General features: G+C 39.2%; 1 protein-coding gene across 2 annotated transcripts in view; it reads left to right on the top strand.

Annotated features, from left to right (window-relative positions):
* LOC125904025 (collagen alpha-1(XXIII) chain-like) overlaps positions 1–14,295 on the top strand; it is a 129,477-nt gene that overhangs the window by 22,947 nt on the left and 92,235 nt on the right. For both annotated transcript variants that reach the window (XM_049601290.1, XM_049601289.1), the window contains exon 2: positions 10,955–11,024. In XM_049601290.1, the coding sequence (XP_049457247.1) occupies positions 10,955–11,024 (70 nt within the window). The remainder of the gene's footprint in view (positions 1–10,954; positions 11,025–14,295) is intronic.

Here is a 14,295-nt window from a genome sequence, read left to right as displayed (position 1 = left end):
TGCACGCAAGGCATTGTCCTCTTCTCACTGGCAGTTCCACTTCCTCCTTCACCACACCACGCCCCTGCCTCGTGTTAATCTGACTCCTTCCTGCTGGCGGTGGGGGTGTGGTTCCTGTTTTGAAAGACGAGAACAACACAACTCCCTACACGTGCTGTACCTTACTATCTGTACATCACTTTCTATTCTTTTTACCATATATGAAACTAATTATCTAAGCATTGCGGTATGTGCTCCTCAGACTTCATGTCTCTTCCTCTCCTGTACTTCTCCACTTCTGCAAAGCAAACACATTCAGATCAGCTGAAATCATCTCAGTATTCTCATTGTTCACACATCTAAAACTTATATAGTGAAACACAACTGATAGTAAAACACATAAAATCATTCTATTCCCAACAAGTTACATTTTTGGGGAGGTGCACGTCAGGCTATGCCGGGGGCTACGGCAAGCCTTCTGCATAAGCACGTACCCTACGACGTAGCGACATCGTTGATTTAACGCAGGACCATAAATCAGGCTTAATAGTATGGTTGTAGTACATGAGCCGCACTTGGCTATAATAGCCTATATATCATGTAATTAAAAAAGAAAAAATCTCCGACAAGGAAATAGAAAGCCCGACACACAATGGAGACCTGCTATTATCCTGCTTGAACACAGACGACTAAATTCTTTCAACAATGTGACTCAAAATAATGATAAAATAGATGTTATTTATGTAAAATATGCATTTTCTAGTTCCACCGGTCCGCTCTGAGTCTGGTGTCAGAGACACTTCTGATGCTCTGAGTTGCGCATCTGTTTGATTGTGCTGCAGTATGCGCCAAGGGTTTTAATTTAGTGTTCAATCCAAAGTTAAACACTACTTATCACCGACCATTAGTGTTTTTTCATTTGTGAATATTTTTATCTTAATTCTAGTGTTGGAAGAAACTACATTTTCGCCATAATTATTATTTTTTTTTACTTTTTTTTTCACAGCACTTTTTTGTCTTTATGTTCTGTATGTTCTTCAAGTTTATGTTCTTGTCTTATGTGTCCTGGGGTTAATGAAAAAAAAAATACATGTGCTCCTGCATTCTGAATTAGCTGGAGAGTTTTTAAAGACTTAGTAGAGCTACCTGATAATCGGACGTTACAGTTATCCAGCCTATAGGTAAGAAAAGCGTGGACCAATTTTTCTGCATCTTTTCGGGTCAGGATATTTTCACAATATTACGCAGATGAAAAAATGCAGTCCGTGAGGTTTGTTTTAAATGAGAATGAAAGGACAAATCTTGATCAAATGTTACTCCGAGGTTTGTTACGGTAGTGCTAGAGGCCACAGCAATGCCATCTAGAGAAACTATGTCATCTGAGTTGTTTGGGGCCAAGAACAATAACTTCAGTTTTGTCTTGAATTTAACATAAGGCAGTTGGTGCTCATCCAGGTTTTTATGTCTTTAAGGCAGTTATGAAGTTTAGTTAATTGATTAGTTTCTTCTGGCTTCATCATTAAGTACAATTGTGTATCATCTGCGTAACAATGGAAATTTGCAGAGTGATTTCTAATGATGTTACCTAAAGGAAGCATAGAGTAAATAGGATTGGTTTGAGCACAGAACATTGAACTCCAAAACAAACTTTAGTATGTAAGGATGATTCATCATGAACGTGAACAAACTGAAAACGATCAGATAAATAAGATTTAAACCAGCTTAGTGCAGAACCTTTTAGGCCAATTAAATGTTCCAGTCTCTGTAGCAGAATTTGATGGTCAGTTGTGTCAAACGCCACACTAAGATCTAATAAAACAAGTAGAGAGATGAGTCCTTTGTCTGAAGCAATCAGAGGATCATTTGTAATTTTAACTAGTGCTGTCTCAGTGCTATGATGCACTCTAAATCCTGACTGAAATTCCTCAAATAAATTATTATGGAGAAAATCACACAGCTGGTCTGCGACTAGTTTCTCAAGGATCTTTGACACAAAGGGAAGATTAAATATTGGTCTATAGTTGGCTAACACCTCTGAATCCAGAGTGGGCTTTTTTTAAGGAGAGGTTTAATTACAGCTACCTAGACTGTGGTACATAGCCTGTTAATGAAGATATATTGACCATGTCTAATATATGAGTGTTAACTAAAGGTAAGACTTCCTTAAGTAGCCTAGTTGGGATGGGGTCTAAGAGACACGTTAATGATTTAGATGAGGAAATCATTGCGGTCAATTGTTGAAGAGAAATCGGGGAGAAGCAATCTAAATATATATTAGGTCTTACAACTGTGTTTGAGGGCAGATAGGTACTATCTGAGGACAGGAGGTCATGAATTTTGCCTCTAATAGTTAGAATTTTGTCATTAAAAGAGCTCATAAAATCATTACTGCTAAGGGCTGAAGGAATACAAGACTCAATAGAGCTGTGACTTTCAGTGAGCCTGGCTACAGTGCTGAAAAGAAACCTGGGGTTGTTCTTATTTCCTTCTATTAAAGATGAGTAATAATTTGCTCTGGCATTGCGGAGGCCCCTCTTATACGTTTTGAGACTGTCTGCCCAGACTAAATGAGATTCTTCCAGTTTGGTTAATCACCAATTCCTTTCAAATTTTCACGATATTTGTTTTAACTTACGGGTTTGAGAGTTATACCAAGGAGCAAACTTTCTTTGCTTTGTTAACTTCTTTTTAAGAGGTGCGACGGAGTCAAGTGTTGTTTGCAGCGAGCCTACAGCGCTATCGACAAGATGATTAATTCGAGAGAGGTTAAAGTCGGTACGGGAAACCTCTGTTACTGAAGGACATGGTATTGAATTTACCGAAGGAGGAATCATTTCCTTAAATTTTGCGACAGCAGTATCTGATAAACATCTAGTATAGTAACTGTTGCTGAGTGGCAATCGAGTAAAAAGAATTCAAAAGTAATCAAATAATGATCTGATAGCGAGGGATTCTATGGAAAGACTGTGAGGTTATCAATTTCAATTCTATATGTCAGAACTAGATCGAGGGTATGGTTAAAACAGTAAGTGGGTTTATGTACACCCTGACTGAAGCCAATGGAGTCTAATAATGAGATAAACGCGGTAGCCAGGGAGTCATTATCAACGTCAACATGAATGTTAAAATCGCCTACAATAATAAATTTATCTGATTTAAGAACTAAACTGGATAAAAACTCTGAGAATTCAGATACAAATTCAGAATATGGGCCAGGGGCATGGCAAACTATAACAAATAAAAGTGGCTGCGAGGTTTCCCAGGTCAGATGTAAAAGACTAAGAACAAGGCTTTCAAATGAATTATAATCTAGTTATAATATATTCATCTTGACACAGCCAGGTTTCAGTGAGGCTGAGTAAATCAATATGATTATCTGATATTAATTTGTTTACTAACACTGTTGACATGTTAGAGACCTGATATTTAACAGTCCACATTTAATTCTCCTGTTTTGTCTTTCTATCACAGAAGAGGTTTTAATTTTTATGAGGTTGCTATGCACAATTCCTCTTTGTTTAATTTTAGATTTAGATAATTTGGTGGTCCGGGGACAGACACCATTTGTATAAAATTATGGGTGGGTAACTGCACTCAGAGAAGCGTGTAGGACTGCGACTCTGAGTCCTGGTCTCAACTCTGGGTTGTCAGGGTTTTGAATTACTAATAAACTTGGCCAGGTTTCTAGATATGAGAGCAGCTCCATCCAAAGTGGGATGAATGCCGTCTCTCCTAATAAGACCAGGTTTTCCCGAGAAATTTTGCCAATGATAACAAACCCACATCGTTTGCTGGACACCACCTGGACAGCCAGCGATTAAATGATGACATGTGGCTAAACATGTCATCAGTGGTCAGATTTGGGAGGGGTCCAGAGAAAACTACGGAGTCGACATAGTTTTTGCGTATTCACACACCGAGGCAACATTAATTCTAGTGACCACCAATTGGCATAACTGGGTGTCATTGCTGCCAACGTGAATAACGATCTTACTGAATCTACGTTTAGCCTTAGACAGCAGTTTTAAATTTGATCCAATGTTGCCCACTCTGGCCCCAGGGATACATTTGACTGTGGCTGCTGGTGTTGCTAACTTCACGTTTCTCAGAATAGAGCTGCCAATGATCAGAGTTTTCTCCTCAGCGGGTGTGTCGCAGAGTGGGGAAAAGCGGTTAGAAACATGAACAGGCTGGTGGTGAACTATGGGCTTCGGCTTGGAGCTACACTGGACTTGATAATGGCGGACAGGTACGGATGGCGGACAGGTAGCGAGGCAGGAGCTACAGGTGCCGTCTCCGCTGTTCCTCAGTCAAACAATAAGCCCGGTTTTTGTTTTAAAATCAGTACTACACAAAGGGTAATGATCGCTGACTTGATTCAGGAAGTCATAGTCCTAAGTTATATCGTTACCCTCCTGATTTTGTCTGTACGTTGTTGTTGGGCAACAACAAACCTACAGCAACAGAAAGAAAACAATGTTTTTACCTGTGATCCATGGAGTCAGTTCATCTCCTACTCCACGATATTGAACGATGGAAAAGCGACTGCTCCTATAAAGCGGCTACGATCCACGGAGAGAGAAAAGCCATCTAAACAGCTAAGGAGATCAGTCAGCTACCTCATTATCACACTCCTGCTTGCTGGCGATGTCCACCAAAACCCTGGACCTAACTTCAGCTGCAATGGTGACCCACGGTGCGCTATTGCGTCCATCAGACAAGGTACTGTTGATCCTACAGGTAACTCTGAGTTGCCCCAGCGAAGTGACAATAATCCACCGTCTTCTAAACTGTCTGTCACACTGACAAATGTGACTGGAGTGCTCCCGGCTATCTCCAACGTGTGTAGTAAATTCCCCGTTCACAAACAGCGTAACTTTGTGCTTTTTCAAACAACCAACCATGCGAAAGTTCTATGGGACCCGCACACAAAGCCTAAGGGGCTACTCAGGGCACATTTAAGCATACGAAGTGTCGCTTCAAAAATGGATCAACTCGAAAAACAACTCATGGATTCAAATCTCGATTTCCTTTGTTTATCAGAATCATGGCTGACGGACTCATCACCTGACACAGCATATATTGTACCAGGGTATAATATTTTTAGAAAAGAGAGAAAGTCTGGCAAAGGAGTTGGTCTATTGATGTATGTCAAAAACTACATTAATTGTAAGGAAATTGAACTGAACTTTATGGATATGGAATGTATGGCAGTACAAATGATCTTATCTACCAACATGTCATTTACTGTTACTTGTATATATAGACCACCTTCATCAAATAGTATGTTTTATGAATACTTGAGAAACACTTTGAAAGAATTTGACAAGAAAAAAGAACTAATTCTGCTTGGAGATTTCAATATAAACTGGACTGAGAAATCTAAAAGGAAAAAATTCAAAGACATTACAAACCAATTTGATCTTACACAATTAATCCAAGGCTCCACCAGAATCACCCCATCATCTCAAACACAGATCGATCTAATATTTAGTAACAAGCCAGAGAGAATAACTAAAACATTTAATTTTCTGACCGGGCTATCAGATAACAATCTGACACTGATATCAAGGAAGCTAACAAAACAAAGGTTTATGTATCGACAGGAAAGTAAAAAGGTTTTTAACATCATACCAAAGAGGCTTATCAATGAATTTTAAAGCCAATTCCAACAACTCTCCTGGAGTGAGTTCCTTTCCACAGATAACCTTGATGATGCTTCTAAGAGCTTAATGACCATGATTGACAAAGTTAAAAGTGAATTCAGTAAAAATATTACTTACTCCAGAAAAAAGCAAAATTTGCTCTGGCTAAATGAACAAGTGTGGGCTTTAATGAAGCAGAGGGATTATGCATTAAAAACTGCAGTTAAGTCTGGGTTAGCCCACGATAGGAGAACTTTTCAACAGTTACGTAATAAAGTTGTAAGGGAATTGAGAAAGTCTAAAGCAAATTTCTTAATATTATTAATGATTCCAAAGGAAACAGCAGACAAACTTGGAAAAACGTTAACATGGTCTTAAAAAAGGATAATAACAATAGAGACAAAGGGTTTGAACTACAAGTGCAGGGCACCTTAACTCAAGATAAAGCCAAAATCTCTTCTGTGTTTAATACTTATTTTATTGATTCTGTTCAAGACTTAGCGAAAAACTTTGGCCCCAGAGAGAAGAACATTACACCACCAAATGATAATCTCCCACTTTTTAACATATCTGAAGTGACAGAACCATCTGTAGTTAAAACCACAAGCCAGTTTAAGAACTCTAAGGCTAAAGATGTTTTTGATTGTGACTGTGCATTTGTGAGGAAGTATAAAAACATCCTCTCCACTCCAATTACACATCTGGTCAATCTGTCTGTCAAACATGTTTTTTTCCCATGGCCTGGAAGTCAGCAGTGATAACTCCTGTGTTTAAGGCTGGTGATGTAACTGATGTTACCAACTACAGACCTATAAGTATACTTCCTGTTATCTCCAAAGTAACTGAAAGGATAGTGTGCGACCAGTTGATAGCCCATTTAAATCAAGGCCATTTTCCATTGCATTCTATGCAATTTGGGTTTAGGAAACATCACTCAACAGAGACAGCAAACTGCTATTTTATTGAGCAAATTAAATCCAGCCTTGATAATGGAGGTGTTGTTGGTGCTGTTTTCCTTGATTTTAAAAAAGCTTTTGACACTGTAAATCATAATGTTCTGTTGTCCAAGTTGTCAAACTTTAACTTTTCCTCTAAAGCTCTGACATGGATGGAGTCTTATTTAGACTCAAGAAAGCAGTGCACAAGAATTATTGATGTATGCTCTTCTTTTGTAAATAGCACCATTGGAGTCCCACAGGGATCAATTTTAGGACCGATTTTATTTAGTTTATATATTAATGACCTGCCTCTGATTTGCCCAGACGTCCATACCCAAATGTATGCAGACGATACAGTCATCTATACACATGCAAAAAATAGAGAACAGGCTGCATCAAAACTCACTGCAGTGCTACACAAAGTCTCAGACTGGCTAACTAGCAACTGTCTGTCTCTCAATGTAAGTAAAACTGTTGGCATGTATTTCTCCAACAAGAGAAATGCACAGCAACAACCTGATATCCTTTGCAAAGGAGAGGTGATTAAAATTGTTGACAACTTTAAATACCTGGGCATAATCATTGATTCTAACCTAACTTTTAAAAAGCATATTAGAATGATATCCAAAAATGTCAGAACTAGTTTAATTAATTTTAGACATATTAGACATCAATTACCCATACATGCTGCTAAATTATTTATGCATTCAATGATCCTTTCACACCTATCCTATTGTGCTACAAGCTGGTCCCAGGCAGGTGTGACTACACTGAAACCTTTGTATACTCTTTACAAACAGGCTTTGAAAGTTTTTGATAAAAAAACAAGAAATTACCACCACTGTACCATTATAAAAAAACATAATTTGTTAACCTTTGACAGTTTTCTTTTGTTTTCTGACATGTGCTTGATGTACAAATTGATTCATGACCTTGCACCACCACCACTCAAGCAATGTGTGTCATTCTGCAGGGACAATGTAAGGGTATCCGGGGCCTCAATAAGAGGCGATTGTTTCACCAAATTTAGGAAGACCACTTTTGGGCAATCAGCATTCTCATTCCAAGCAACTGGAAAATGGAACTCAATCCCACTACATATTAGAAACTGTGCAAGTCTTAACAGTTTTAAACAGTCTCTGAAGACATGGCTAAAAGAGAATCAATGCGATCATTGATCTTTTTATATAGAATGTATTTTGTATGATGTTTCCTCTGTAATGTTGTTGATACTGTTGTTTTGTTTTTGATATTGTCTGTAGTGTTTAGAATGAGTTTTATTGTCTTTTTAACTTCCTGCCCAGGGACCACAGATGCAAATTAGCTATTTAGCTAACTCTGGTATAGAACCTGTTCTGTACATGGTTCCTGTCAACTAAACTAATAAACTAAACTAAACACTTCTCCTGGACAGTTACCCAGCCTCCCGGCTGCACGGGGGTTACTGGGGACCACTATGCTATGCTATGTGGCTCCACACCGGCTACAGGGAGCTGACTAACTACCGCAGCTGGATGATTTTCCATGGTGCGAAGCCGCATATCTAATTCACTGAGCCTCACCCCCACGCAGCAAAAAAGTTACACTTATTACAATTACCACTGTCGCTAAAGGAGGCAGAGGCATAACTAAACACCTGGCACTCCAAGCAAGAAAGAGCAGAAGGAGAAGCCATTGCTAACTATTAAGCTAATGTAGCTAACAAGGCTAATAATGTGCAAACAACAGCTAAGAGATTAGCAAGAAAATTGTAAAAAGGAGGGGAGCTATAAGTGCTTAAACACAACTAATGTTGGATAAGACTTGAATTAGATGTTAAGCAACTGAAGTGAGGAGAAAACAGAAAGCAAGCTATTAGAATTTGCTAGAGCAGCACAGAGACGCTGTCACAGAAAACACTGGAAATGACACAACATGCTTACCGCAATACGTCACAGTCAGCAATAGAGCTGCCTAAATATAGGCTATATTGGGGGGGGGGGCATTTTGGGCATATCTGAACACTGGGGGGGGGGGGACGTTTCCCCCTCAGTGTATATGGTGACTACTGCCCTGATCAGAACCCCTTTCCACCCAATTCCCACTCTGTCGTAAGTTATATATTTTTCAGGTGTGTGAGAGAGCCTGAACACTTGTCTTAAATGCTGCAGCACAACTTTTCCAGAAACTCTCACAACACCCAGAAATCTCCTTCCTGCATCTATAATTGTGTCAATTTTCTCAGATTTTCTTTTCACTCCAACAGTGCAGTTAATAACTGTTGCCCCAAAGGCCGAAAACCTCACCTGATCCTTACAAAATTAAAATTCCTTGTGATTCCTGATTGATTTGTCCTCCTCATGACATAACATTTTGTACCTACATCAAATCTTAGATCTAGTGCTGATTATTTCTGTCTCCTTCACTGCCATTTGCAAATAACACACTGGTTCAAAGTCTCCTTCACATTCATTCTCCTCACATTTACCACACAAGGCAAAATCACTCCAACACACAGACTATGCTTACAACTAATTGCTTCATCAACACTCTTCCGCCACAGCATAGAAAAACACATTGCTATCATCAGATAAGTGACAACTTTGTTCAGCTCATTTTCTGTCATCACTGTAATGTTAGCATAAAAGCATGGTGGAAGTAGCAAGCTAGCAAGCTAACTAGCCTGCCGCGGGCAAGATGTCAGTTGTGGACAGACAGAAGAGAGGAACAGCTGAGACTGTATGACACAAGCCTTGGTTCAGCCCAACTCAGCCCTGAGCAAGAGTGACCTTCCTCTATTTACCAATCAACAGACTGCAGTGTTTCTAGCTCCACACTTAAGTATCAGATTTATGTGCTAGGTACCCCAACACAGGCATGACAGAAAATGGTTCCATTGTTACCATCCACAACTTTTCACAGTTGAAACAGAAAAGAAAGCGTACTGAACTGAAATGACCCATACCGGGCTGCTTGGTGGAAACAGGGCTTTAGTGGAGTTTACTTGCGAGAAATGGAAAACATTCCACTGGGTACACGTCTATCTCATCCCCCAAAATCATCATTTCCAATGCTTGGCACACTGAGGTCACAGGTTGTACCCAGAATACTTCAGTAGTGCTCAGGATGACTGTTCCTTCATGACATCCCCTTTAGCACCTGTTGCAGGCCTCTAAACAGCCTGGCTGGCATTCCTTTGCAAGTCACCACCACCAGCGGGAGTGACTGCTATGCTGGGGAGAATGTACTTGGATAGTGTTCTATTCTGTTCAGGGGCAAATCACATACAGGATTTTGTTTATGTAATGTGCTCAACTGTCACACTTTGATATCTGAAGAAAGGTGTTTGTGCTTAATAATGAAACAGTAACTGACCATACAGTTTTTGGTTTACATTTTTTTAGATGTGTCTTCTCTTAATACATCATGTAAAGATTGAGCTCCACCTGTTCCTGGTGAAAGTTTTAATGTAGAACCAAAACTGTGGCAATAAAACAATGTCATCTTTCTCTATAGGGTAAGAGGACTCAGACTACAACAGCACATAGTAACACATTATCTGAACCCCAAAGCAAAATGCTATATTGTGTACATGTAAGTACAGTTATAGCCAGTTGACAAGACAATCTTGAGTCAAGGTCCCCTTACACTCTTGTCTGAGGCTTTCGTACATATTATGACGTGGGATGCACAATTATATCATCACATCATTGCTATCGGCCAATATCAGCTGTAAAATGATCAGAATCAGCCATCATCATCTTTTTCTTATTTTGCAGAATTAATGAATATAACATCCATTGAAAAGTATTGTATTACATGTCTCCATCTACTGGGGGGCCATCACAGTATACATCATATGATGTAAATTCCACTACAGAAGAGATTTGATGATCACTAAAATTAGGTGGGGAAAAAAGTGGATATTTCGATATCCGTATCGGTTATCTTTCAAATGACTTCTTACATATTGGCATATCGGATGCTGGCAAAAAATCCAATATCATGCATCCCTGTTATGGGGTTTTCATTACCATATGTTTTCTCAGTTGTCATGGAATTGTAATTGAACCCCATGTTGGCCTAAATGTTGAGCTTGAAAGTTCACTCCCAACACTGACAGGAAATCCTGAAAGTGGGCAAACTCATCAAAACTCAGTTTCATGCAAAATCTATCTGCTTAAGACAATGTACAGTAGTTGTCAAAAACTGTAGAGCAAACAGGTAAGTGGACCTTAAGTTAAGCCTGAGTCTTTTATACTTTTTGACAAAAAAAAAAAGATATATTGAGTAGTAAGTACACACAGATAAATGTAAATTGTGTTTTTGACAACACACATTTCATGTTTGGTGTCACGTGATATTAAAATGTCAGTGTGCTCTAACATTCTTCTTCTGTTTTCTCTCATGCAGAAGCTTGCAGCACGGCTTCCGAAAACACGGGAGATGAGGGAGGCTACCCACAACTGCCTGTGTCCCCCAGGTAAGATCTTTACCCTCCATCCATTTACCCACCCATTTGTCACTTTCTCTTACTGACCGACACTTTGTCCTCCTACTTCACACACATATTGGACACTAAACACACATGAAAGGCTGTGTTTGGCCATTCAACTCAACACAAGATGCAAGTCTGCAAGTGTAGCGTCATACATTTGCAGTGAAAGGGTTTTTTCCCATGTTTGTACATCAGTGCAGCTAGTGGGACATGAGAGGGCTGTGTTTACACCAGGTCATCAACATGTGGCCTCTTAATAACATTGCACTTATATGACTGAAAGCTGGGTGTGGTAGCAAATGATCATTGAGAATGTGCTTTTAGCTTTTCTGGAAGTAATCAACAATAGCAACTGCATATAGAGTTAAATTATACAGTAATTAATTTGTGTTATGGAAAGGGAATGGGCAGCTTAGATGGATTTGGTGCTTATACCTGACCTTTAAAAATACTATTTATAATCATAACTATGTAATAATGAAATTTAATTTGGAAATTATTATAAATTATATATTTTTTTACTATGCTACACTATTAACAAAAGTATTTCTCTCTCTGTGGCCATTTGTGTCATGCAGTGTTGTCTCTGTGCTAAGCTGACTGCATCCAGGCCTCATTTTGTCTTTTAGAATCAAACAATCTCATCTGTTTTACTGATGTACAGCTGTGTGTTGCATTTGATAGTGTACATATCAGCTGGTGGCCCTGCTCTGCACCTGTGTCCCTCAGCTCACTCAAACACAAGCTGAGATGCTTTTCCATTACAGCTGGCAGCCAGGGCCATTGTGTGTCATATTAGGTCATGATTCAAGCTGTTGTGATGAGGTGGCATCATATGAGACATTCCTGGAAAACCAGCTACATCACTATGTTTTGCTCTCTGAAAACTGGACATCAGTTCCTAGAGAACACTGATAACAGTGCAATAACTGCTACTTCACCTTTGAAGTATTTTTCTGATTCATTGCCCTTGTTAGACTTACAAACATTGACCCCAGAATTACAGTAGGCTCATTAATGGTTTCAGTTGTGCATCCCAAAGCTAAAGCAGCTGAATTGCTGAGACTGACCGAATAACTTAACTGTCTAAAGTCACCTGCACTGCAGGTGGTAGTCATTAAGTCATTAGACAGACAAGGAATGTTTCTGTGTGTGTTTTGACTCTTGCACTTCTTGTGCTTCTCATGTTTGTATGTGTTTATGTTGCAAGGCGTTGATAGTGCAAGGGTTAAAATGTTGTACATAGACAATGCAACATCCTATCTGTTGAATTTGGCAGATGTGAGATTGTACTGGATTGCCTTTGACACATTATGCACTATTAAGTAGTATACAGTATGTTGAAACTTTGAGAAAAAAATTCCATGCAGTAAATATGACTATATGAATATGAATGTTTATGTGAATGGTATTAACAATAACTTCTATATACTATGAATTCATCATAAGCTATTTTTGCTTGTGCTTATATGAAAAGTGGATACAAATAATGTGATATAAATGAGCCACCAACACAGTCCTGGACATATATATAAATGTCATTGCACACAGAAAGCAGGGAGACAGTATACTTTTATCAAGCTGCAACCTCTGAGGCTAACATATGAAACCAACACAGAAGTGCCAAAACCTGCAGTTCCTTGTCCACTTGAGCCTGATTCCAGAAGCCAGTCATTCCCCACCGACCTCCATGTTAAAATGTCCAACTTTACAGCAGAAATAAACATGTTTACAGCCTGGTACAAAAATAGGTTTGATCTCCACAGCTAATTTTAAAATCCATGATAATTGTACAGGGACTGAATTCTTATATAACTTTTTACATTTTGTTGAGGCTTAAAGTTACACATAATTAAGGGCGGGTCAGTTTGAGTGAAGCTATCTGTGATGGTGTCACTACAGTCAGATCCACCCCTTGCTCATTCACAGCTCCACCCTCTCATCCAAATGTGGCCACTTCTGGCTCTCAAAAAAACAAGATGGCGATCGCCGAAATGCTGAACTCTAGGATTCAAAAGGGGAATTCACAAACCAGTAGGTGATATCAGGGTAGCCATATCACTGATGGTAGAAAAAATATTAGAAACAGCTCTAAGCACAACTCCACCAAACAATGAAAACTATAACCCTCTTTAAGGTGTGTAGTACAGCAAGGCTTTCTTATTAGATTGCAGGCCAAGTTTTACGAGGAAAGAAGTGGTTTGTGTAACGAGCTGTTTGATCACATCGGAAATCAAAAGTATACCAACAGCCACACTCAGAGGAAGAGTAAAAAAGGCAGCCTCATCGACAAGGGGGTGACATGGTATTGTTTAAAAAGGGGGATAATGGCACACAATTTCTCACCTGGAAGTTATTCATAGTTTGAACCTCCATACAGCTTTGTTATCACGTTTGTGTGTGTATTGTCTAAAGCTTTTTGAGCATCAAAAAAGCACTTTTGATGTATACTGGCATCTTAATTGAGATTCAGTCATGATAACAGGCATTTTTGGGCACTAGTTAATTTGGTTATTACTAATATACTAAATGGTGAAATCTGAACACAATCATGATGTTAACCCAAATAAAACAATGACTGTTTTGTTCCTATTTAACAGTTAGAGCACCAGAGGGGGTTTAGAAGCATGCTGGTGGCAATAATGGCAACATGCAAAAGAATTACTGTTAAGCTCTGAATATGGACAGAAAACACCAGGGTGCAACTTTTTGGTCCATTTTCTTCTCTGTGTCTGCCTGTGTGTGTGTGTGTGTGTGTGTGTGTGTGTGTGTGTGTGTGTGTGTGTGTGTGTGTGACAGCCATGTGAGAACAGGATGAGGTGTCAGTCACCACACATCAGTGCTAATTGATCTGTTAGTGTTGTGACATGGTAGTAAGTGTCTGTGAGATATGTCATGAATGCCTGTTAAGGTGGTGATTTGCTCACAGCTTCTGAGGAGATTCTCCAGTTGCTGCAGGTGTGAAAGTCTTTCAACTCAGAGCTGCCAGATGGTCTGGTACTTTTACAGCTTCTTGTGACTTTCAGTGTCCTACAACTGAATGGGGGTCTGGGATAAGGAGGTTTTTGACATTTGTAACTTGTTAGCTAAAATTGACTGACCACCTGAGAGCACTATCATTTACTTTTTTTTATCCCTTTCTCTATGGTCTATAAAGGATAGGTTCACAGTTTTTTTCAAGTCTGTCTTGAAACAACAATCAGGTGCACAAGTAAATTAAAAATCAACAACTTTACCCTTTATCTTATTGCAGTTT

Source organism: Epinephelus fuscoguttatus, linkage group LG16 (assembly GCF_011397635.1).
Source record: "Epinephelus fuscoguttatus linkage group LG16, E.fuscoguttatus.final_Chr_v1".
In the NCBI taxonomy this organism is placed as follows: Eukaryota; Metazoa; Chordata; class Actinopteri; order Perciformes; family Serranidae; genus Epinephelus; species Epinephelus fuscoguttatus.
The sequence above is the reverse complement of the archived record's forward strand: the minus strand, read 5'-3'. Positions and strand labels throughout refer to the sequence as shown.